This window comes from Corvus hawaiiensis, chromosome 1 (genome assembly GCF_020740725.1).
Source record: "Corvus hawaiiensis isolate bCorHaw1 chromosome 1, bCorHaw1.pri.cur, whole genome shotgun sequence".
Taxonomy (NCBI): Eukaryota; Metazoa; Chordata; class Aves; order Passeriformes; family Corvidae; genus Corvus; species Corvus hawaiiensis.
In genome coordinates this window covers 26,688,874-26,712,210 of record NC_063213.1, presented here as the reverse complement: position 1 = coordinate 26,712,210, position 23,337 = coordinate 26,688,874, and the positions used below count along the sequence as shown (strand labels likewise).

The 23,337-nt window shown below is 42.9% G+C and overlaps 1 protein-coding gene across 6 annotated transcripts in view; it reads left to right on the top strand.

Annotated features, from left to right (window-relative positions):
- Positions 1-23,337, top strand: part of GLI3 (GLI family zinc finger 3) — a 209,192-nt gene extending 185,855 nt beyond the window's left edge. For all 6 annotated transcript variants that reach the window (XM_048297423.1, XM_048297432.1, XM_048297441.1 and 3 more), the window contains 5 exons: positions 7,134-7,283; positions 7,871-8,035; positions 11,413-11,703; positions 14,914-15,241; positions 16,416-23,337. In XM_048297423.1, coding sequence (XP_048153380.1) covers positions 7,134-7,283; positions 7,871-8,035; positions 11,413-11,703; positions 14,914-15,241; positions 16,416-18,706 — 3,225 coding nt within the window. In that variant the 3' untranslated portion in view covers positions 18,707-23,337. The remainder of the gene's footprint in view (positions 1-7,133; positions 7,284-7,870; positions 8,036-11,412; positions 11,704-14,913; positions 15,242-16,415) is intronic.

Genomic DNA, 23,337 nt, shown 5'->3' with positions numbered 1-23,337 from the left:
CAAAGGGATATTCCATACCACAGAACGTTATGCTTAGGATATAAACCGGGGGAATTTGGCTGGGATGCACCGATTGCTGCTCAGGGGCGGTCTGGGCATCAGTGAGCAGGTGGTGACCAAGGGTATTGTGCATCACTTGTTTCTATTGGCTATTATTCATGTCCCTGTTCTTATCCCCCTTTTCATCATTATCATTATTAGAGCTATTATAGGTTTTGTTTTGGATTTTAAACTTTTCTTATCTCAAGCCATGTATTTTACCTTTATCCAATTCACCCCATCTTGCTGGCAGGGGCTGTTGGGAATGAACATGGTAGGTAGTTGCTGGCTAGTTTTACACTGCTACAAGTATTAAAACGTCACATTCCTCTCACATGTAACCCAAAAATACCTGATTATGAAATGTGGCATGCCACTAGTCTTCATTTAGGTTTACAATCATGACCATATCTAGGGGGAGCAAGGGGCTTTGTTTGTTAATAGTGGAAAATGTTGAAAATTAAGTGTAGAGATGGAGTGACAAGATCAAACACTGTGAGGTGAGAAGTGCAGTGCACAGACAATTTAGTGTATTCATTATACACAGAGGAAATTGCTGTGCAGTGCTTTTAAGATCCAGCTGATCTTAACTGTGTGTATTCCATTTCAGCAAAGGTGTCAAGACTGTGGAGGCACTGACCTTCTTTGGGGCCAAATCAGCAAATTGTATAAATTGTCATGTTGCTAATCAGCGTTAGAAGAGACCTGTCACAACAGCATTTCTTAAATCTTCCATAAAGTATGAAAGACAGCCTCAAGAACTCTAATAGAATAACAAGAAATGCATCCAAAGGAAAGGAAGCAGGATTGGAGATAGTTATCTGAGCTTCTCCACAGGCATGTGCCTATGTGGAAGTGCAGAGTTCTTCATGTATAGCTATAGCTTCAACTTGGCTTTAGGAACTGCAACCAGCTTAAGCATTTATGCCACCATAAGGGCTTAAAGCAGCTTAAGTGCTTCTTCTGTCTCAGGAACTAAAAAGGCTTAAGTACTTATGCCACCCTAAGGACACGGGGTCAAAAGTGTACTCTCAACTTGAGCAGCAGGGAGGAGACATTGGTCTCTTGGGGCTGTTAACCTGGTTATGCCTGCAAATGATCTTTAGTAAGGAAAGGGCAGAGGGATCTGTACCTATTTTCCATCAGATAAAAGGAAATTAAAATGCGTGCATTGTTCTAACAGAGAGTCACAGAGGTTAGAGAGAGACTCGATTGCAGTGATTGGAATGTGTCCGAGAAGTCTGCTGGCAATTTCACTCCATGGAGATGCATCTTTTTTCCTCCTCACAATGAGATTTCTATTGTCACAGGAGATTTCCTGGCTCACCAGGACCTCCTTTATATCCTGACTTTTTTACGATGCTTTTGTCTGTTCATCTTGCTGTGGATCATGGAGTCAACCTTTATCAAGATGCTAATGAGATGGTAGGGAGGCCTGTCTGATGTCATCTCTCAGTTGTCTGACTACCTAAAATGGTAACAAGGAGCAGTGATGAGTCGCATATTGCATCCCTGGGGAGCAGGCAAGCTTGGGGACTTGCTTAGATTCTGCCCTGTCAGTATTCTGAACACTGATACTCTTTTTGCAGTCACTTGGCTATCTCAGGAAGCTGTGTAGGTCAAGAACCTCAGAATTATGCACACCACTCATGAACAAGTGACTACTTTTAGTAGAAATCAAAGATCTAAATACTTCTATGAATGTGGCCTTTAGATTTCCTGGGCCTTAAGTCTCTGCCTTTACTGTGGCTATCTAGAAGATAGTCTTTTCTGATGTTTGTTGTTAGGAGAGGTACATTCACAAGCACGAGGTACTCAGAGGCTTTGGTAATAGTCTCAAGTCTAAAGGGAGTGAGAGATCTGTACTTACACCTAAGTGGTGACAGGGAAGTTTGAATTCTGTTGCACCAAGTCTGGTGAACTCTGGTGAACTTCACATTATTCTGATCAAGAAGGTTGAAGTTGTACTAGGGCAGGTGAAGAGGCTTAGAGAGCCACTGATGGACTAATACAGTCCTCAAAGTAGCAATGGGGAACCTAGGAACAAAATGACAAATGGGACTCAGGGACTTCCCCACCTCAAGTCAAAGCAAGTTAAGGGGGGAATGAGGACTTGGTCATTGTAGAGAAGACCAGAAGGAACTAGTTTGTTTAATCCAGCAAATGAAGACAGAGAGGAGAGTGCCGTCTGCCAGTTAGTTAGGGTGGGGAAGGGAGAGAACTAAACACTCTGCAGGGAAGCAGAGCTGTTTAAGCTAAAGGATAGTGTTGGCACGAGAACAAATGAATATAACTTGGCTGTGAATAAATCAAAGCTAGAAATTAGTTGCTAACCCGCAGAAGAGTGAGTTCCTAGAAGCGCCTTCCACTGGGAGCAGAGGGGGCTGATCACCAATGTACTTAGAAGATGAAGCTCTGTTCATGACCAGGATTATGTGAAGTGGGGCTTGCCATAGCGAGGGGATGGGTTTGATGACCAGGAACCTTTTTCTAACTGTATGTAAGCTTAAGGACGCTCCCTATGCAAAACACAGAAATAAAAGTGCTCCCTGCAGGACTTGCAGGTCAGGGACAGCTAATCCCCTTCCAAACCACCTTCAGAGCTATCCAGTCTGGTACTGCCAGACACAGCCTCTGCACATTTCCTCTCTGCAGCCTGTGGGCTCCACAGCTCTCTTGTGCAGCTGCGGGATGAGCTGTGTTTAGCAGCTGTTCCACTTCGATGCCTCTGCACCTTTTGCACTTTGTCCCCCATGCATCAAATGCAGCAACTCTGCTGGCTTGAGGGACTTTTTGTGGCAGTACAGTACAGAGGGAGATTTGTGCTAGAAGATGGTTTAAACACTGCTTCTGCTTGATATCAGTGGTGAGATCTAGTGAGAAGTTATTTAGAACCTCCTTTCAAAATTTTTAAAATACAGGGAAATAACTGTGAGAAGATAAAAGTCTGAAATTGTCATTGTATAACTGAAAGTAAATCTAATTTTGGCAATGGTGATATGCCTTCCGCTCTGCCACTAACTTACCACATTATACCAATACAGCATGGTCTCTTCCCAGTTTTCTCCTCCACTCTAGGATAGTATGTCTAGGTTAAAAAACAGAAATGTGAGACTCTCCCAGAGTATTCTGCTCTTACCACCAAATAGCTCTTGACTTTCAGATGCAATCTCAATTGCAGCGACATTCTTTTTCTGATGTTACTAACTTTTTCCATTGGTATGGAGAGGCTTTTCCTCCTGCTGTTTGACTACTGTGAGAGCACATTTGGCCTTTGTTTATGTATTGAATAGCTAACGGGTACCATGCAGTCAGCTAGGACGTGTATATTCTCCTTTCTTCTAAAAACCCTCGTGGAGGAGGGAAATGGAACACTAAGATTATTGCAGATCCTACCTCCAGTGTCACCTCACCTCATCTGCTACAATATGAAGTAACACGTGTGGTGGTTATGGATTATATGAGAACATGCATGATTTAGGGCGTTCCCTTTTTCAGTAGTATTTCTTACTATGTAAGCATTTATGCTTCCAGGATACTGCGGATTGAGTTTCCCATTACCTCTGTTTTTTGAGCTTGCCCAGTAGAGATGACAGCCAAACTTCAGCCTTGATTTCAATTAATCTGGTGGGGTTTTATGCTCTGGAATTCAAAGGCAGGTCATTCTGAGACCAAAATCAGTATTTAGGGCAGCTCCCTCTGTTTGTTTTAGGGTATTTTGGAACTGGATGATAATAATAATATTTTTAAAGAAAAGAAAATGAGCCAGGACAAACAGAGGTTTGGTAATGAGCATTGAAGTAGCATGAAAGTGACTGGTATCTTACAAATGACCCCTGTTTAGCAGCTTTTTGGAGCTGTGTGCAACGGGAGATAGCTTGTAGAATTCCGGCTTTTAATGGGGGCTTTTTTTTCAGGTCAGGAATTCTTAATAATTCTGAGCTGGTGCTTCAGAGCCTTATGCTAGCAAACCCGACACTAGGGAGTAATATCATTGGCTTTCATGCGCCTATTTACTGTAATAAGGATTATGGACATAAGTAAAACTTGCAGGTTTGGGCCCATGAAATTAAAAGAAAAGCCTTTTCACACCCTGAAACTGCATCAAAATTCAATTTCACCAGGAAAAAAAAATCCTTCTGATCTAGTCCCTGGAATGTGACATTTTATGGGTGTAATAAGGTTACAAACAGATTATAAATTGAAACCCTATAAATCCTTATTGTACTGAACCAAAGCTTCTGCTTTGCATAATACTCTTATTCCTGACTGTTCTTTGTTTTACAAGCTCAAAACTGTTCATTTCCTCTCATAATAGAGACCAGGGAGCCAAAAACACCATGTAAAATCCAAAGGTAATTATCTGAGTCAAAGAACCTGAATGCCAGAGTTAACAAACTTCTGAACTTTTCTAAATGGTATTGTTTGCACAGTGAGACCTCCCTCTTCTTTAAACATGTCGCAAAAATTGCATTCTTTCTGCCAAATGGTAATGGTGAAAAATCCCAGTGTATATTTAGTTCCTGGATTGTATTTGTGTAGTTCTGCCTATATGTCCATAGGAGATGACTGACATCATAACTTGAGCAATTGAGGGTGTTTGAATCTCGGATTACAAACACTGTGAATCTCCTTACCTGAGAGCACTGCTGGTGCTGATTTTATGTCTAGCAAGTTTCTTTCTCCAGACCAACCTTTCAGTATTTGGACATGTTTGTACGTCTGCTAAAATATCACCCCATTGCAAAAAGCAATTAAGCAGCTCACCTGTGAACCAAATAAATTACCCAGATTAGCAGATCACAGGCTCATGTCTTCCAGGCTTTCCCTAAAAGTGAGGATCCTCAGAGGGATTGAATGAGAATGGGTTGGATTTGCAGGTGAGCTCCCAGGGGCCACTTGGAGCATCAGAGCAATCAGGGAAAACAACACAAAGAGGGGTTTGATTGTAGGAAGAGGAGAGAATCTAGGAAAGGACTGATAGGATAAGAGAGCAGGGCAAATGTGCATGGAGGGCCACAGTTGTGAGAGACCAGACGATGATCACACGATATTTGACAGGTAAGCCAGTGATGGAGAGAGGCAAATGATAAAGTCACCACTCTTGGCAAGCTTTGTCAGCTGCTGCAGTGAGCCTGGGCTGGGGAGGGAGTGAGGAAAGGACTTTTAGGCCCATGAGAAAGGTCAGTTTTAGTGGATGCTCCTGCTGTTAAAGGCTAGAGGTCTGGAGCACAGGGAGCAAGCTCATTTGTGGGGACAAAGAGAAAAAACTGTCCTATAGAGATTTTCTCTGAAAGAGCCTCCATGATGCCTGAGTGTCCACATGGGAAGAGGTAAAAGGAAGTGCTGTTGTGAAGTGAGTGATCCAGCCTTGAGGTTTTTGTATCAAATGGAAAGCCTGTGTCACACACTCAAGTTTCATCCTCTTCGTGGCTGTGTAGGTTTAACCACATAACGCAAAGTCTGTAAAGTTTACAGAGAGATTTGGCCATTAATTACTTGAATGCATTGAATTTTGTCCTGTTATTTCTTTCTCTTTCAAGAGCACACATTACCCTCATTGTACCCTTTTGATGCCATTTCACAGCACAGGGCATGTGTACGCTTCTGGCACAGGTGTGTGTATTACGAATGGCTACAGACCTGCACCAGAAACATAAACTCTTGCAGATTACAAGTCGTATGTTGCCCAGCACCTCTGCTCTGTTCATGCATCCTGTGCCCCATAACAACTTTTAAGAAATGGCAGTAAGGTTTCAGAAAATGAGCTATCATCTTTTATAGACAAGGGATGTCTGTTTCCCATGGTGATGGTGCATAATTTTGAACATACTTGATTTTATGTGGCTTTCTGTTTGAATTCAAGACTTTAGAAAAGACTGGGATTACCTTCTTTGTGTTCCAGTATGAACTACTGAGTTTCTGTACGGCTGGCATTTTCTGTGGGCCCATTCTGGAACAGATACAGATTTTTTCCCTGTGCTGTGATCAAATAAAAACTGGAAAGATTTTTTGGTGGTACTTTAGTGGGAATAATATAATTCGCTGTGTAATGCAGCCATCTAGTGGCACAATGACGGAAGTGTGGAATGGTTTCTCCAAGAGAGTCTGGGAGGATGTCAGGTAGCTCCTGTTGGAAAAAAACTTCTAAAGTCCATGTACAGTTTTCTTTTCTGTTGTTTTCTAAAGCTGTGAAAAAAAATTCAAACATTAAACCTTAAAAAAAAAACCCAACAATTTTGAGGCTGGCCCTGCTTCACCTGCCTATTTCCAATAAACACAGAGAATTAAATCCATTTTGAAATGCTTTTCTGAACTAGATCTTAGTGAAAGAAACAGAACAAGCTACTTTTGTGGAAGAGTACAAAGTACACAGCCCTGTCCTGCTTCTGGATACACTCACGTGGATGACACTGACCATAGCAAGACGTGCCTGCAAGTCAGCAGGGCTGGGGCAGCTGTCACTCCCACACACATTCAGACAGAGCCAGACTTGGCAGTGGCAAAAACTGGCTTGATGTATGCTCCAGTACTCAGAGTTTCCTTTCACAGTGTGTAGGGGTTTATTTTCCATGCCATGACCTGTACATTTACTGAACCAAATACATTTACTGAAAGAAAACATGGGTAATGAAGTGAGTTAAAATTTGGGATGGAAACTTGGTTTAGCAGTTCTGTTGATTTTTCAGGTTGGAGGATATGTTTCTAAAGGTCTGATTTTGTAAACCTTGTTTATGTTGAGCAGTACTTAAGAACGCTTCCCTGCTCTGCAAAAGCAGTATCCAATGTGAATCACACAAGTGGAGCCATGCATGTGATTATCCAGGATCCATTTATCAACTTGTATCCCTGAGGCTTGATCCAAAGCCTGTTGATCTCAGTAGAAACAAATTCATAGGCCTTAGTGGACTTCCAGTAAGATCTATAATTTGAACCCTGTGGTCACTCGGGAGTGCAGATGATCTTATTCTTTCAGTACCACAAGGAACTGGTTCACACCTGAATCTCTGGTGCTCTTCCAATGTGAAATTACAATAAGGCTGCAGCTGATGTTGTATTTCTGTTAATCTGTAATCTCTGTTCTACCTGAACAGCACATCAACAATGACCACATACACGGTGAGAAGAAAGAGTTCGTGTGCCGATGGCTGGACTGTTCCCGGGAGCAGAAACCTTTCAAAGCCCAATATATGCTGGTGGTCCACATGAGGAGACATACAGGGGAAAAGCCACACAAATGCACTGTGAGTAAAGGGGCCTGAGTTCCAGGCTTGCACAGGGAAGCTGGGGCTGTTCAGAGAACAGAGCAGGACAAGTGCTGCATTCACTGAGCTCTTGTCTGTCAGACGCTTGTGGAGAAGAGACTGCCATGTCTGCTTCATTATACAGCACAACCAGATCACAAAGGCTTTAGGAGAGGGATTCCCTGGATGATTTGACCCACTTCCTCAAGTTAAAAGTACAAAGAAGCCCCAAAAGGCATTATTATACAGGACTCAGTTTGCTTAATTATTTAAAAGCACTTTCTCTTACAGAGCTGGATATTACTTCTGGCCACCAGCCTCCTGATGGCTTTGCAATGGATTTTGGTCTTAGTTGAAGGACACAAATACTGTGCTCTCCTGTAAGAGAAGATTTACATAATGCTGGAAGCATTTTAGCTTGAGCTGTGGTGGAGTTTGCCTGGGTAAAATTAAAACCCTCCAAATCAAAACTACATTGGACAAGGTTATGAAGGTTTTGAAAATTTCTAAGCTTTTATAAGTCCACTTTTACTGTTTCTTGCAAGTCCAAAGGGTAAAATTAAACCAGACTTATTTCTTTCCTGCAGTTTGAAGGTTGTACAAAGGCCTACTCCAGACTAGAAAACTTGAAAACGCACTTGAGATCTCACACTGGAGAGAAACCATACGTGTGCGAACATGAAGGCTGCAACAAAGCTTTCTCCAATGCATCTGACAGGGCCAAGCACCAAAACAGGACTCATTCCAATGAGGTAAGTAAGCACAGCTTCAAAAGATTAATATAATTCATTGTTGAACAGACTTACAGTGTGGTCATAGCAATGTATTACAGAGGACAGGCACAGCAACCCTCAGCAACCTGAAAGGAATGTAAGTTCTGGATGGCTCTTACCAGCACAGTATGTCATACAGACCTGGCATTTTATTACATGTAGAAGAGTTTTGAATGAGGGACTCTAATGGAAACACATGCTTTAACGAGGGACAGATCCTGTTTTCCCTGTAGAGCTGGGATCATTTTTCCCTCTGGAGTGGGAAGGGCTTGTTGAGTGCCTGGAGCCATCCCCATGCCTGTGTTGGCACCAGGCATCTGCTGGGATGCAGCTTCCCCAGCATACTTTGGGGTGCGGCAGACAGCCACAGTCTGCACATTTGAAGTCAGAGGTTGCCTTTTAAGTTCTGAGTTATGCCTTTTTCTTCTTCTCTAGCCTCTTTCAGTCTTTCTTTCCATCCCGAACAGACTTCATGGACTAGGGATGCAGCAGAGGAAATACGACCTTTCTCAAGGAAACCAGCTGTGGCAGTCACAGCCGTTTCCCAAACTCTCAGTGTAACATCTCATTATTACTGTGTTTCCTGTTACTGCTGCCTCCTTTTTCAGGAATCACACCATCTTCTTGCATTGTCCATGTTTTATTGCCCCATTTCAAGTTGCACGGAGTCACATCATCTCAATCTCACATCTCAGAGTCCACTCTCTCCTCCTTGACATGTCGCTATACTCCTTCACCTCTAGCCTAAACCTGGAAGGGCGGGACATACCACAGCAGCTATATCCATTTCCACACAGCTTGTGTCTTTCTCTGGCTGTCTGTCGGGTCTGTTGCAGGTACTCACTAGGGCTGGCAGATCTCCAGGGAGCATTTGTTTTCTTCCAGTCCCTGGTCACTGCAGCATCTCTTCAGTCACAAGGGGAACAGAGGGCATTGCACATCCCAGAGTTTCCTCATCCCTGCTATGTGTGTTTTCAGCAGTCCAACTAATAATGGCACTGAAGCTCTGCAGTGATTTTGTGAATGGTCACCCAGGTAGAAAGAAGTTCACCAAGTCTTGCCAATAGCTGCCTGAGCTTTTTTTTTTTTTCCATTCACTGTCTGAACCAATCTGTATGTTGCCTAGCTGATGAGTTAGACCTTCTCATACTTAATGATGTGACCTGCCCCTGTGTTAAAAATCAGAATTTTGTGTCTAACAGTAAGTCAACCAGAGAAATTTTATGCTGCACATCATTTCTGGTAGGTGCAGCCACAGGGGCAAATGAAACGTTTCCTTCACCATCACTTCACACCAAAACAAACTAATCTAGGGCAGGGTATACTGGTGGAGTGATGTGAATACCATGAAAAGCACAGACCAAATTCAGCACTTGCTTGCAGTACCATTTTGGTTTTAAGTAGGTAACCTACAGAGAGCTTTAAAAGCAGCTGACATATCTTGATGAAGGTATGCCTTACTCATGCAGAAGAGAGCTAAGTGACTTGTACTTCCATAGCAACTTGCGAAAACCTGCCTCAGTAGCTCAACATCATGTTTAAATTGCTCATTTTTGCTCCTCTTCAAGTAAATGGGAGGGTTTTTTCCACTGATGTCAGTGAAAGCAGGCTCAGGCCTTAGACAGCTATGAAGAAGCTGTATTTGTCAAAGACTCTGCTCCACAGTGCCATGTGTAAGCAGACAGAGAACCCCTCTGAGAAACTCTGCATGAGGGTCTCTTTCTATTTTTTGAAGGCTAGTATAAAAAACCCCTTTAAAATAGTAGTTTCTTGGAAAAAATTCAGTAATAAAAGTGAGTGAACAATACTTTGCTTCCTGAGGCAATTAAAGGATTTAGGAAGTGCTCAACTCTTCTTTCTAATCCCCTCATAATACAAGAACAAAGGCTTTGTTAAATTATAAGACAGTGAATTTACTTTATTCTACATGTCTTAGTGAACTAGAGAAATTCACAGATAAAGTGGTTTCTAAAAAAAATGAGTGATGAGTTATGCTAGTAGCAGTTAATAGTACTAGTGCATATATTGCTGCAACATGAAAATGCTCATGGCACTGTATCTTATGCTTTGACATCATACTGGTGATCTAAGTAGCCAGAAAAAAATGCTTCCTCAGTTAATTCTGGCTGAACAAGTGGCCCAGCATCTTTTGAAGGGGCTGTTTGCCTCTCAGTGTCAAGTAGTAGGTACTAGACATACTGGAAACACTATCAAACTGCTGAGGGCAAGGGACAGGATTGAAATTTAGACCAGTCTTCATAAACTGCCACAGCTGTGTTGACTCTTCTGCTGAGATAAGTGAAAGCTGTGCCAGTTGGTACCATGAGAGACTCTGCCCCCTCAGTCAGCTATGCAGCATTAATTGTTACCTTCTGAACCAAGGGGAACTAATGGGCTTCACTAGGTGTAGTTGCAGTTTGATAGGACAAGGGATAATGGCTTTAAACTGGAAGAGGGTAGATTTCGATTAGTTATAAGAAAAAAATTATTTACTGTGAGGATAGTGAGGCACAGACAGAGATTGCCCAGAAAAGCTGTGGATGCCCCATTCCTGGAAGTATTCAAGGCCAGGTGTGAATGTGGTTTTGAGCAACCTGGTCTGGTGGAAGGTGTCCCTGACTGTGGGGTATGCCCTGCCCCTGCCCTGGAGGGATGTCTGCTGAGCTTGCGTAATAGCCCAGCAGGACTCCCTGGGAAGGCAACCACTTCTTTGGTCACGGCAAGAAAAGACAGACCCACAATCCCTTAGGAGACCCTATGCAGATCCTTTGTAACCCATTGGCCTTTACCCATCCCCTGTATCCCTATAAAAGCTAGCCCTCTGCCCCTATGAGACAGAGCTCTCGTCCCTGGCTTTCCCCTTCACCGGAGTACGGACCCACAATAAAGCTACCTTCTGTGCGGAACCAGCCACACGAGCCTCTTGTCTCTCTCTGGTCTGGCTTGGCCTGGAGGCTGCCCTGCAGAGCTGAGCTGGAATCACGAGCTGATAATCACTAAAGAGCTGACAGTCTCTGCAAGGGCCCTCCTGGCCAGCAGCTGAGGGAAGACACCGGGCTTCGGGAAGGCGATTCCTTTAGGGACCATCTCTCCAGACCGGTCACCTCTTCCTGGGTCAGAGCCGCTGACCGCTCACCAGCTGTAATACCTGACCATGTTGGGAGGAGAGTGGATAATTAGATAATCTTTAAGGTCCCTTCCAACCCAAACCATTCTATGATTCAGTTGTTGTAGAGACCATAAATCAGGTAACAAATTCACTGTGAAAGGTATAACTGTGACACCAGCTCCAAGGAGTTCTTCAGGAGTCCCACATGGAGTTAAATCTAATTTAAGTGGTTTTTGTGTCTTGTCAGAAACCATATGTTTGCAAGATACCGGGCTGCACAAAGCGCTACACAGACCCCAGCTCTCTCCGGAAACACGTGAAGACCGTGCATGGCCCGGAGGCACATGTCACCAAGAAGCAGCGGGGAGATATCCACCCAAGGCCTCCACCACCAAGAGACCCAGGCAGCCACTCTCAGACCCGGTCACCAGGCCATCAGACTCAGGGTGCAATTGGTGAGCAGAAGGACCTCAGCAACACTACCTCAAAGCGTGAAGAATGCCTCCAAGTGAAAGCAGTCAAGTCAGAAAAACCAATGGTATGCAATACACCATGCCACTCCCTTTGTCCTTTTTCTTCTGGCAACCGATTAGTAATCCCTTTATGAAATGCTCAAGTCTGTAAACTCTAGCTCACAAGGTTTGGTTTTGTGAGGTTTTCTTCTATGTTTACATTGTAAAATGTTTCTAAAGCCTAAGAAATAGCAAATAAAAAGATTCCATCTAGTCTGTGCAATATGGAATAAGTGCAGTGCTGGCAACTGTCACAATAATTGTTTCTCTTATAAAGCTGCATCTTCTGGAATAAGCATAGTATAAGAAAATCAGAGTTTTCATTTAAAAAAAAACCACATTTTTTCCACACTCCTGTTTCCAGAAGAAAGATGGTGAATCTGAATCTTGCAGGCTGAAAGCCAGAACAAGAAAAAAACCTAACCAAACCACAACAAGTCCAAATGATTAAAATGATGATATTGATGACGATCATTTTTGGAGAACCTAGGAAAGTAATCAGATTTTAGGGGCTTGAGGCTTTTGGGTCATGGATCAAACTGAAGCAGGATGAATTGACTTTCTTAAACAGCAGATGGACATCTTTTAATAACATATCATCTCTGTTGTGAGATGACCTCTTATGTTTATCTGATACTTACTCAAGTTTACCTAATCCAAGTTTAACTAAATCAAGTTGAGTTAAGAGTCTGCAGGTCTTTTCTTTGGTTTACCTTAACGTATTGCATTAAACTGTTGAAAGGACTGTATTCCATTTTTTGAGATGCTGTCTTAAATACACAAGTTCTTTATTTGCCTGAATTTCATGTGCCATCTGCCCTCTTCACAAGGGTTAAGTCAAAGGCAGTCACTCCATCCTCTTCCCCATCTGGGTCTATGATTCATCTGTATCCAGCCCTTGGGGACTACAAATATGAGCTCTCCAAATTCTGCTCATACTGTTAATCATGCTGCAATTCAAAGTGATTACTCACTGAAATACGAGTTACTACTATGTTGTGCCTAAGGCTTATGCTCAAACTGTTCAGTATTAATACTGAATTCAAAAACTTCCAAGGGCTCAGAGTAAACTCCTGCTGAAGTCTAAAGGAGGTCCTCTGCCCCCTTTGGTGATAACTACCTTAGTTTGCATAGGAAGAAAACCTCTTTTGCTTTGCTAGGTAAATGTGTAGCATTATTAAGGCATGTTGAACAGAGTTTTAACATGAAAATTTGTGGAAGAAGGGTACTAATGCCTGTAGCTCACATAGTATTAAATATTTCTCACTGAAAATTATATTTTAAAAATAATTCTGTGTTTCTTGCTTTTCACTGCATGTATGAATGAAGATATATTTTCTGGTTTTCAACTAATCCAATGTCTTTTCTGTCTAATGCTCTTAAATGTCTTATTCTAACTTCCTAAGGACAGTGGGTAATAAGGTGAGGGCATTTTAACTTTTCTGCTGTTTTTCTTATTGCAACATTATTTATGTTTTTATTTTAGTCTTCTGCCTGTTGTTCAGTCATTCCTTTATTTAGTAATGTGCAATCCATCCAGCGTATTCCCAGTTGTAATGTGTTGTGAGCATTTTGCAACACTTGACATGTGAAAAATCTGGCTTATATTGGTGAAGCATCTTCAGAAATGTCTTTGTACTTTCCCCTCTAGATGAGACATCCTTTTTTTTTTTCTGTATTGCACATCTAGAAATATATGTTCTGTGTTCTGCATAATACAGTTCTTATTTCTGTACCCTACCTCACTGTGATCTTGACATGTGCTACAAGAACAGGCTTCTGATCACTATTACTCTTCTTCCATATGGCATAGAGCTATTGTCCAGAAGCACAAACTTTCTTCCGCATAATAACTGTTATTTCTATTCTTGTCACCAAATCTGCTCTGGCCAGGATTTGGAAATGACCTTGCTCAGTGTGGCCTCATAAATTCTAAGTATCATCATTCAACTTAGAAATAATAAAATAGTTATTGCATCTCAAATGGACTCCTTAGGGGCATATGAAACTACAGTATTGCCATGAATCTGTGTCTTCATTCATTGATGTTTAAAGTGAGAGTCATCCCTGCCACTTCAGAAATTCTAGACAGTATTTTTCGGTAAAATATACATAAAGATTACAGAGTGGCAGAAAAAAAACAAAACAAAAAACCAAAACCACATCAGAAACCCTAAAAGTTAAATACTTACATGAAACTGTTCTTGGGAGCAAAATGATACTGCATACCCCACTGATTTGTGATCACACTGATAGAACCTTACAGTGAGATTTTAAGTCCAGAGACTTCTGTCTGTCTTCCTCTGTTTTGTCAGTTTGTCAATTTTCCCATTCTTTTGCAAGCACTTTATAAAAAGTAAATCAAGCCTGTGTTTCCCCACAGCAAGAGTTCTGCTAGAGCAGCAGGGAACACTCTCTTTTAAGAAAGAAGATGCTCTTGTGGCATGTTTATATCCCTGCAGATTAGCAGCCTGTATTGTCTACTTAAATTCCTGCACTTAAAATCTTAAATTCAAATGAAACAAAGGATGTGATTTAGTAGATCATCACCTTCTTGATTCAGGGCAGAGGTGGTATAAGTTAGGTATAAGAGGAGGTGTAAGTTAGACCTGAATGATGCCAGGGTCATGGGATGCTGATAATATGATACAGTATTTTTTGCACTGATGCTTTGTTCCTGTTTTATTACGTGCCAGCATTTCAGGCCAACCACTGCTTGTAACAATGAGCCTTAAGCCTGGAAAATGCTTACATTCTTTAGCCACAAGTCTAATTTAAAAACCCCAAATTCCAATGTTGTTGGAGTCTTGTTTGGTTGGTTGTTTGTTTGCAAGCCTAGCAGTGTAAACTAATACCTTGTAACATGACTGAATTCTGGTTTGGTTTTTCTGAGCTGCAGCTTCAGTTGGGAACAGCACATGAGCAAAGTAGGGTATCCATCCATACGTGCTCACAAATGGCTTGAAGTGATAGAAGTAACTATGGGAATAACTCGGATAAGTGTCTTATGGAGATATATTGTATACCATCAGCAAGATGTGAAAGGGGATTTTAGTCTTGTGGTTTACAATGCCATTCGCTAGTTAAAATCAATATCCAGAAAGCCTCTTTATGAACGATCACTTTTCTGTACCTATATCTTTGGCTCCATTTAGACCTTCATTTAGCGCGAGTGCTCCGGTTAACATTGTTTGCTTAATCCTCACATTCTTTTGTCTCTTACTTCCCTCCAACAGACATCTCAGCCAAGCCCTGGTGGTCAGTCTACATGCAGCAGCGAACAGTCCCCCATCAGCAACTATTCCAACAATGGGATCGAGCTTACTCTGACCGGTGGTGGTAGTGTAGGAGACCTCAGTGTCATCGATGAAACCCCAATCATGGACTCTACCATTTCCACAGCCACCACAGCACTTGGCTTACAGGCCAGGAGGAATATAACAGGGACCAAATGGATGGAGCAAGTGAAATTAGAAAGGTTGAAACAAGTTAATGGAATGCTTCCAAGACTGAACCCCGTTCCACCTTCCAAAGCCCCGACCTTGCCGCCTCTCATAGGAAATGGTGAGATATACGTAACAGGAGTGATAACACTTTTTGTCCTTAATCTTGTTGCTTACTAGCTCAATTTTTCAACTCTTGCAGGAGTTGCACAGCTTAGGAAACTCAGCAGCTGTGAAATGATTTGTAAATTGATCACTTTCAGTTTATTCCCTCATTGCAAGTCCTACTACCCACCCTCTGAGAACTCTGATAGTTCTGTGTTTTATAGAACAGGGTCTAACAAGGGAGCTGTGAATCACAATTTAAATATTTCTTACAGTTAAAGGTTTTGACCCAAGAGCATCATAATTCTGTCCCATTTTGAGGAAAAGCAGAAGAAAGAAATACCTGTGAGTTTATTGTATGGAAGTCTTTCTGTTGAGGCCTTTGCAAGGCACCCTTTGCAGAAATGCTTTGGGCTTCCCTTTAAATAACCTGTTCCCACACATAGAAGAAATCATATGTACAGATGCTACTGCTGCAAAGGCTGATATCCATGAATGGAAGCAACGCGAGGTAGAACTTTGAAGATCCCTGGTTGTTTTCCTCCAAAGAGCTGCTCATGACCAAAACAGATGTTGCTGCCACCCCTACTTTGCCTACAGCATGCCTGTAGGTTTCTGTGTTCCACCCAGCAGTGACAGGTTTTCTGAGACCCATTCAATCAAAAGAAACTATGTAAAATTAAGAAATTTATCCTGTTTACTTAAAACCAAAACAAAACAAGGAAACCAGCAAAGATGTTTTGCAGTTGTTAGGAGTTATTTCAAGAATATTTCAAGAAGTCTTAGAAATGACCTTGAATAGCCTCCAATTTGTATATTTTGCCATTCCATGCAAATGCCTGTTCAATTATATTTTGCCTATAAAAAGCTCCCTTACGAATGTGTCCTTCTGGCACATCAGCCAGCATAGCTGCACTGCAGGCTGGAGCACTGCACCGCCTGATGACAATTTGTGGCTATGGGCTATAAATTTTCTGCTGGGATTCACACTGAGATGTTACCCTTGAGTCTCTGAATTAGATTTTAACCTAAGGACACAGTTTTTATCCCCACTTCTTTCAAGAAACAGCACTGCTATGATTGGCTGTGATGACGTTCTTCCTCTATACCCCACTTACTTCTTTACTGTGTGTTTTCCACACCAGTTTCTGGATAATACCTATTTGTCTAACTGTGAATTTTACCTGCAGGTACCCAGTCAAACAGCAGCTGCAGTGTCGGAGGATCCATGACTATTCTGCCAAACAGGAATGAACTCTCAAGTACGGACATCACTGTGTTGAACATGCTGAACAGGAGAGACAGCAATACTAGCACAATCAGTTCAGCCTACCTGAGCAGCCGCAGGTCCTCTGGAATCTCTCCTTGCTTCTCCAGCCGGAGGTCCAGTGATGCCTCCCAGGCAGAGGGCAGACCACAGAACGTGAGCGTTGCAGACTCCTACGACCCCATCTCGACAGATGCTTCCCGGCGCTCCAGTGAAGCGAGCCAGTGTGATGACCTACCAAGCCTTCTCAGCCTCACCCCGGCCCAGCAATACAGGCTGAAAGCTAAATATGCAGCAGCTACTGGTGGACCCCCACCAACTCCACTGCCTAACATGGAGAGGATGAGCCTCAAGACAAGGATGGCACTCTTGGGTGACTGCAGGGAGTCAGGAGTATCTCCACTGCCTCCAGTGAATGCCCCTCGAAGATGTAGTGATGGTGGGGCAAATGGTTACAGCAGGAGGCATTTTCTGTCTCATGAAACTTTAGGAAATGGGACGAGGAGAGCCAGTGATCCAGTCAGAATGGCCTCCGACAACCTCTCTGTTCCGAGAGTCCAGCGTTTCAACAGTCTTAATAGCTTTAACCCTCCTGCTTTGCCTCCATCCATGGAAAAGCGCAACCTTGTTCTTCAGAACTACACCCGTTCTGAGGGTGGCGTCTTCCGCGGCTTCAGCTCCCCCTGTCCTCCAAGCATCAGCGAGAACATTGCCCTGGAGGCTGCTACAATGGAAGCAGGTGGCAGTCTGAATGATGAGGATCTCCTGCCAGATGACGTGGTCCAGTATCTGAATTCCCAGAACCAGGGCATGTACGACCACTTGTTGAACAATGTCCTAGACAGCAACAAAATACACCACAGCTCAGTTTCAGGAAACAACAACCCCAGCAACTTTGACCAAGCCCCTCCACCGAGCAGTCAGCAGGCAGGTCCCGAGGCAAATAAGAGCGACTTGCCTATTCAGTGGAATGAAGTAAGCTCTGGAAGTTCTGACTTATCTCCTTCAAAGCTGAAATGTAGTCAGCGGTCAGCAGTGCAGCAGGCTCGGGCCTTCAGACTGTATAACAGTATGATGGTTCAGCAGCAGAATCTGGAGAGAAGCAACATGGCCCAGCAGAATGGCTATCAGAACCTGGCGGAGAACAACACTTCCTACAATTTACAGCAAAACATGGCTCTTGGCAGCGGAGCTGGGAATTCTTTCAGCATGCAGTCCAACAAGCCTTACAGTGAAAGCATGGGCAGGCAAGCAATGATGTCTGGGGTGACAGACAATTCCTGTGGCATGGCAGTGCAAGGGCAGAAGCTGAGAATCAGCAACATGCCAGTGAATGGGAACCAGCAAAATTTCAGCCATCCCATGGCATCCAGCGATCAAACCACCAGTATGGCAAATGGGATGCAGAACAGGAATATGATGGAACAGCAATATTTGCAAAGCCAACCAGTTGGAGATGGCGTTCATTACCAGGGAGTCAATCAATCCGGTCAAATGATGCTAGGGCAGGTTAGTCCTACCTCACAAAGCAGCCTCTATCAAGGGCTGCAGTGTTGTCCACTCGTGTCTCACACCATTGGTAGCCAGCCTTCAGGTTTGTCAGTGGCCAAAAGTTACCAGTCATGCTCTAATTACAGCAGCAACAGACGGCAAAATGTGTTGAGAAACAACCTGTCCCAACAGCAAAGACACGTAGGTGATGGCAACCAGACGTACAGGGTAAACACCATTAAGATGGAAATGCAAGGTCAATCACAGCAGTTCTGCTCTAACATGCAGAATTACTCTGGTCAGTTATATGACCAATCCATGGGCTTTAGCCACCAAGCTATGAAAACAGGTTCTTTCTTTGGTTCGGAAGCCAACTGCCTGCTGCAGGGGACTGCAACTGAAAACTCATCCGAGCTTCTTTCTCCGGGGGCTAACCAAGTGTCAAGCACAGTTGACAGCATTGACAGCAACAGTCTAGAGGGTGTGCAGATAGATTTTGATGCTATCATAGATGATGGGGACCATGTCAGCTTAATTTCGGGAGCCTTGAGCCCAAGTATCATTCAAAATGCCTCCCGCAATTCCTCACGCCTCACCACTCCCCGAGCATCTCTTACATTCCCAGCTATGCCTGTAAGCACAACCAACATGGCTATTGGGGACATGAGCTCTTTGTTGACCTCACTTGCAGAAGAAAGCAAGTTTCTTGCTGTTATGCAATAGACATGAAAAACAAAAAACACTTAGGAGATAACAGATGGGAAAAAAAAAGACTCATATTTTTTAGTTGTGTATGTATTTTAGCAATCTCATCTCACCTAAATGGGATGTGTTTCAAGTATATTCCTTTTATGGAATAAGGACTCTGAAAACCCTAAAGTGTTCTAGGGAGAAACTGTCTTCCATTTCAGTTTTGAATCAGTATTGCTACACCCATTCCCTGCCTTTCTCTCTTTCCTCTCTCTCTCACTCGTTTTGAATGTCTGTATGCTTCTTTTTTTTTCTTTTGTTTTTTAATTGTAAACCAATGTAAACGTGTGAAGTGCATGGGTTTTTTTGTTTTGTTTTGGGGTTTTTTTGTAAAAAAGGCCTGATGAAATGACTGGGGATTTTCTGTTACTCAAAGGAAGCTAGACGTTGTAAAACTGTTGCAACTTTTCCCCTTGAACCTATAACCAGGCACAATGTGAAGTGAGCATACAGAGATGAAATCCTCTCTGGATGCACTGGACACATCACACTGAGGTGGAAGACCAGTTTAGAAATGCACTGCCATGGTACCCCTGGGCTGCAGTTTCAGAGACCTGGAGCACAAAAAGTTGGGAGGTTCAAGCAAATAAGAAATGTGGAAACCATCAGCCCTTTGATCTCTAGCAGAAGCTTTTTTCTACACACCCAGAGAGATAGCTGTCACTGCTTTGAATAATGATACTGAGATTGTGTAATGTTCAACCTATTTCAGAGGAAGGAGAGGACCAGAAAGCTGCTCGTAGTCCAACTCTCATCTTTTGCAATATTTGGTATTCTGGTTTTCAGCCTTCTTTTTAAAATGGCTGGATAGCAAAATTATGGGCATATGTAGTGACTTGGGTAGACTATAATCTTCCCATTGCACACCCCCTTTGTGGAGATACAATCAGGGTCTTATGAAGTATTTCATACAATGAAATAACAAAATAGCAGTATTTCATACTGGGGAATTCTTTTTTTTAATGCAAATTGTTGAGGTGTAATTTGCTGAGCCACTGGTTCTTATTTGCTGGAAGAACTGTGTGTACATCCCCTTTAGCCAAGACAGCTCCATGGATACATACAGCTTCAAAAGCATCATGGGCATGACATGTAAAAGTAAAAAATGAATGGCTGGCCCAGTTCTCAGACTAGCCAAATAAATCAAAGCAGTTGCAAGCAATCTGCTAATCTTAAATGTTTTTCCACTGTGCCCAGGCTTTACAAAATTGAGATTTAAACTGCCATTAAAAATAGCAAAGAAGTAAGGAGAACAGCAAATATTCATAGATCACAGAATATTCTGATCTGGAATTATTATCAGGTCCAACTCTTCAGTGAATGGCCTGTATGAGGATCAAACCCACAACTTTGATGCTATTAGCACCATGCTCTAACCAACTGAGTTGTCTGGTAACTCATCAAAGCTCAGAGAGACCAACCCAGCTTCTTTCTCTCTCTCTCTTGGTGACACCACGTGCATTCAATTTCAAAGCAAACCAGTGGGTCAATGCCCAGGCTCAGTTACACCCGCAAAAATTGAAACGAATGCACTGTGATCATGAAGCTACTCACTGGTAGAGGTGAATGGCATTTTGTTCTGTAAGCACTGGCTTGTTTTTGGCTCTGCTGGGCTCCATGTCTGCACCCCTAAACACACAGTGCTCCTGGATGAACAGGCTGGTGTGGGGAACAATCACAAGACCACAGTTTAAGTTCACCCACTCCTAGAAGCTGCATGGAGTTCCAGCCCTTGCAGACTTCTCAGTTAAATCCCAGTAGTGAAGTCCTACTACGGGATGTAAATTGTGCAGGCACTTACAGTCATGGATTTGATGTCTATAAGGAGCTGGTGTTATAGTAGACATATAGTGAGAAGAGAGAGTACGGTCAGTTTTGAAACAGAGATAAACTTTAGCCCAGTCAAAATCAGAAGGTGACCTCTGTAGGCTAGAAAGCCATAGCATTTTTTTCCATTGTAAAGCAAAAGGTGAAATACCAGCTGATTCAGGACACAACGTTTGAGGAAATGTGTAGGAATGGAACCTCAGTAAAGCCGTCAGATAACATTAACAGCTGTTAGAGGATGGAGCTATAAATCAGTAGGAAAACATCATAGGAATCTGGTGCAGGGGCCATATTTGGGCTTATCACAGCACATACCAAGAGATTTGCACTGTGAGCTGGAATGTCAGAAATCAAAACAAATGCAAATATCCTACACCTTTTATCATGACCTAGCTCCTGTCTTTCTCTGTATCTTTAGCCAGCATTTCTTTCTTCCCCTCTCCCATGCACACATATTTGCTCATCCTGTGCTTTGCCATTTGCCAGTTCCCCTCCCAGCCTCCCTGCCCCTGACCAGCTATTACAGCCTGCCTGCAGTGGTCCCTGGGCTGCACGGCCAGTTGGGCACAGCTCATCATGGCAAAGAACTGGTTTGCTGTGGCAGTGGGAGGAAGCTGCTCCTTGTTGCCCTCTCATTGCCCAAAGGCCCTGTAGAGACCTGCTGCCTGTACACAACCATCGTCCCTGCCCTGCTGCTGGGACAAGAAGGGATGCATCCCGCTGGGCAGGTCCCCAGGGGCAGGGATGCTCCAGGGGCCAATGCTGTGCATTGCAGCGCTGGGATACAGCTCACAGCCCTGCAGAGAAGCAGCACTATAGGCATGAGGAAAGACTGTGCTGGACATGTTTCAGATAATAAACAGCCAATAACTGGCTGTTTATTAAAGCCATCAATTACATGTTTATAAACAACTTCAGCAGGGAGACTTATGACCAGCCTGGGAGTAGGTGGCTTGGGAGAGAAGTCTTTTATTGTTATGGAGCCAATATATTAACATACCCCAACCATCCTCAACTATTTTTTAAACTCAATTTTCCAGTTCATAATTGTATCTGCTGGTGCAATTGATGCTGGGAAGCTATTAACAGATGTGATCCATCAGAGCTTAGAGGGAGCCATTTATATTGCTCTGGGCTAAAAGGGACTGTTGGAGTAGCTAATTTGCCTTCCTGGATTTGACAAACCTTAGTCACTCACTTATCCTTGTCTTGGGCCAAAAGTGTGTCTTGGCAGAAACCACATGCTCAAGAAAGGCATCCCATTTGATTTGCCAAAGCTGAAGGATCAGAAACTCCACTGTGTCTTCAGGGAGTTTGTTCAAATGATTTATCATTTTCACATTAAGTATATGTGCCACTTATGTTCATGTGTCACTTTTCAGTTTCTAGTGTTTTCTCACGCTTTTCTGTTCTGTACTAAAGAGCCTGTTTTTTGGTACCTGTGAAGGTAGCAATACATCATAGCCCAGCTATCTTGTGTTTTGGTTCTGTTTTGATGAGGTAGACTGGTCTCTCTGAGCATGGCACTGTTACACTGGACACCAGCTTTCACTTGTCAACCTCCTCACCATATGGCAGTCTGGGGAAAGTCCCATCAACACTGGTGGGATGTGTTTACTAGCACCCCTCTACTCTTCCTCTTCAGTTACAGAGTCAAAGCTTGCTTTTGTGTATCTGGCACATCAGCTGATTTTTGCATAGCTGTTGGAAACCCACTGCTCACCCGAGAGTAGAAGAAAATGCACAAAATATCATGAATGTTCTATTTTTAAAGCATTGCAACCTAAGCCTAAATCACCATTTCTTCTAATGGCTCTTTGAGAGTCTTCCATGTTTGTTACTGTTGGCCTTGGACACGTCAGTAACACCCAGCCTGCCTGAAGTGTGAGTGTTTCTCCAGGCAGTTTTACTTTCCACAAAGTGGAAGTTGTCAGTGAAGAGTTTATCTGTCAGTTAAACCCAGGTGAAGGAAAGGTGTGTTTGCAGGGAAGTCAGTGGGCTTCCACATGGGCTTTGCTGGGGAGTACAATGGTCCCACACATCCACATGGCAGATGGTGTTATTCTCTCCTTGGAGAATGGCCCCAAATGGTACGTGCATCAAGATGCTGGCTGGCTGCTCATTTCAGTCACTGCTTCTCCCACCCCTCAGTGAGATTGCTGGTTGGCTCACCCACATCTGTCCTGCAATGGCTTGTCCCTCTGAACAGCAGTGTTTATATTCTCGCAGTGTATGTGCCTTATTTTGCGTTGACCCTGTAAAAGAGAGGGATCAGGATGTGTTGCCAAATTTTCCTGATGAGGCTGTACTTGCCATTCAGCTAATAGCACATACCACTGTTAATAGGGTCTGAAATGTCTTGTAAACCTCTGGTATTCATGTGTTATTGTCCTTGGGTTGGTGGAATGTCTCCTATGGAACAGTTACTGTTGTCAGTCCTGCAGATGTAAGATAAAAATGTGTTGCTTTTTTTTTTTTTCAATTTTTAAATTTTTTTTTATAAAGCTTGTAATCCTTTTAAAAAAAAAAAAGAGAATGTGTAAATACATTTATGTACGGTAGGAATAGTGTTCAGCTGTAACAGACCTTAGTGGTCTTCATTTGATAAACCTGCAGTTATGATCTGATGTTTCTCAAGCCTTAGGTTGATCTGAAGGGTCTGTAGCACTGTGTACATATGAACTGTACTTCTGCTTGCAGAACCACTTAGCTTTTTTGTAACAAAGAAAAAAACTGTTTCTTACAATGTCAATAAAAACAAAAGCCTTTGTACTTAA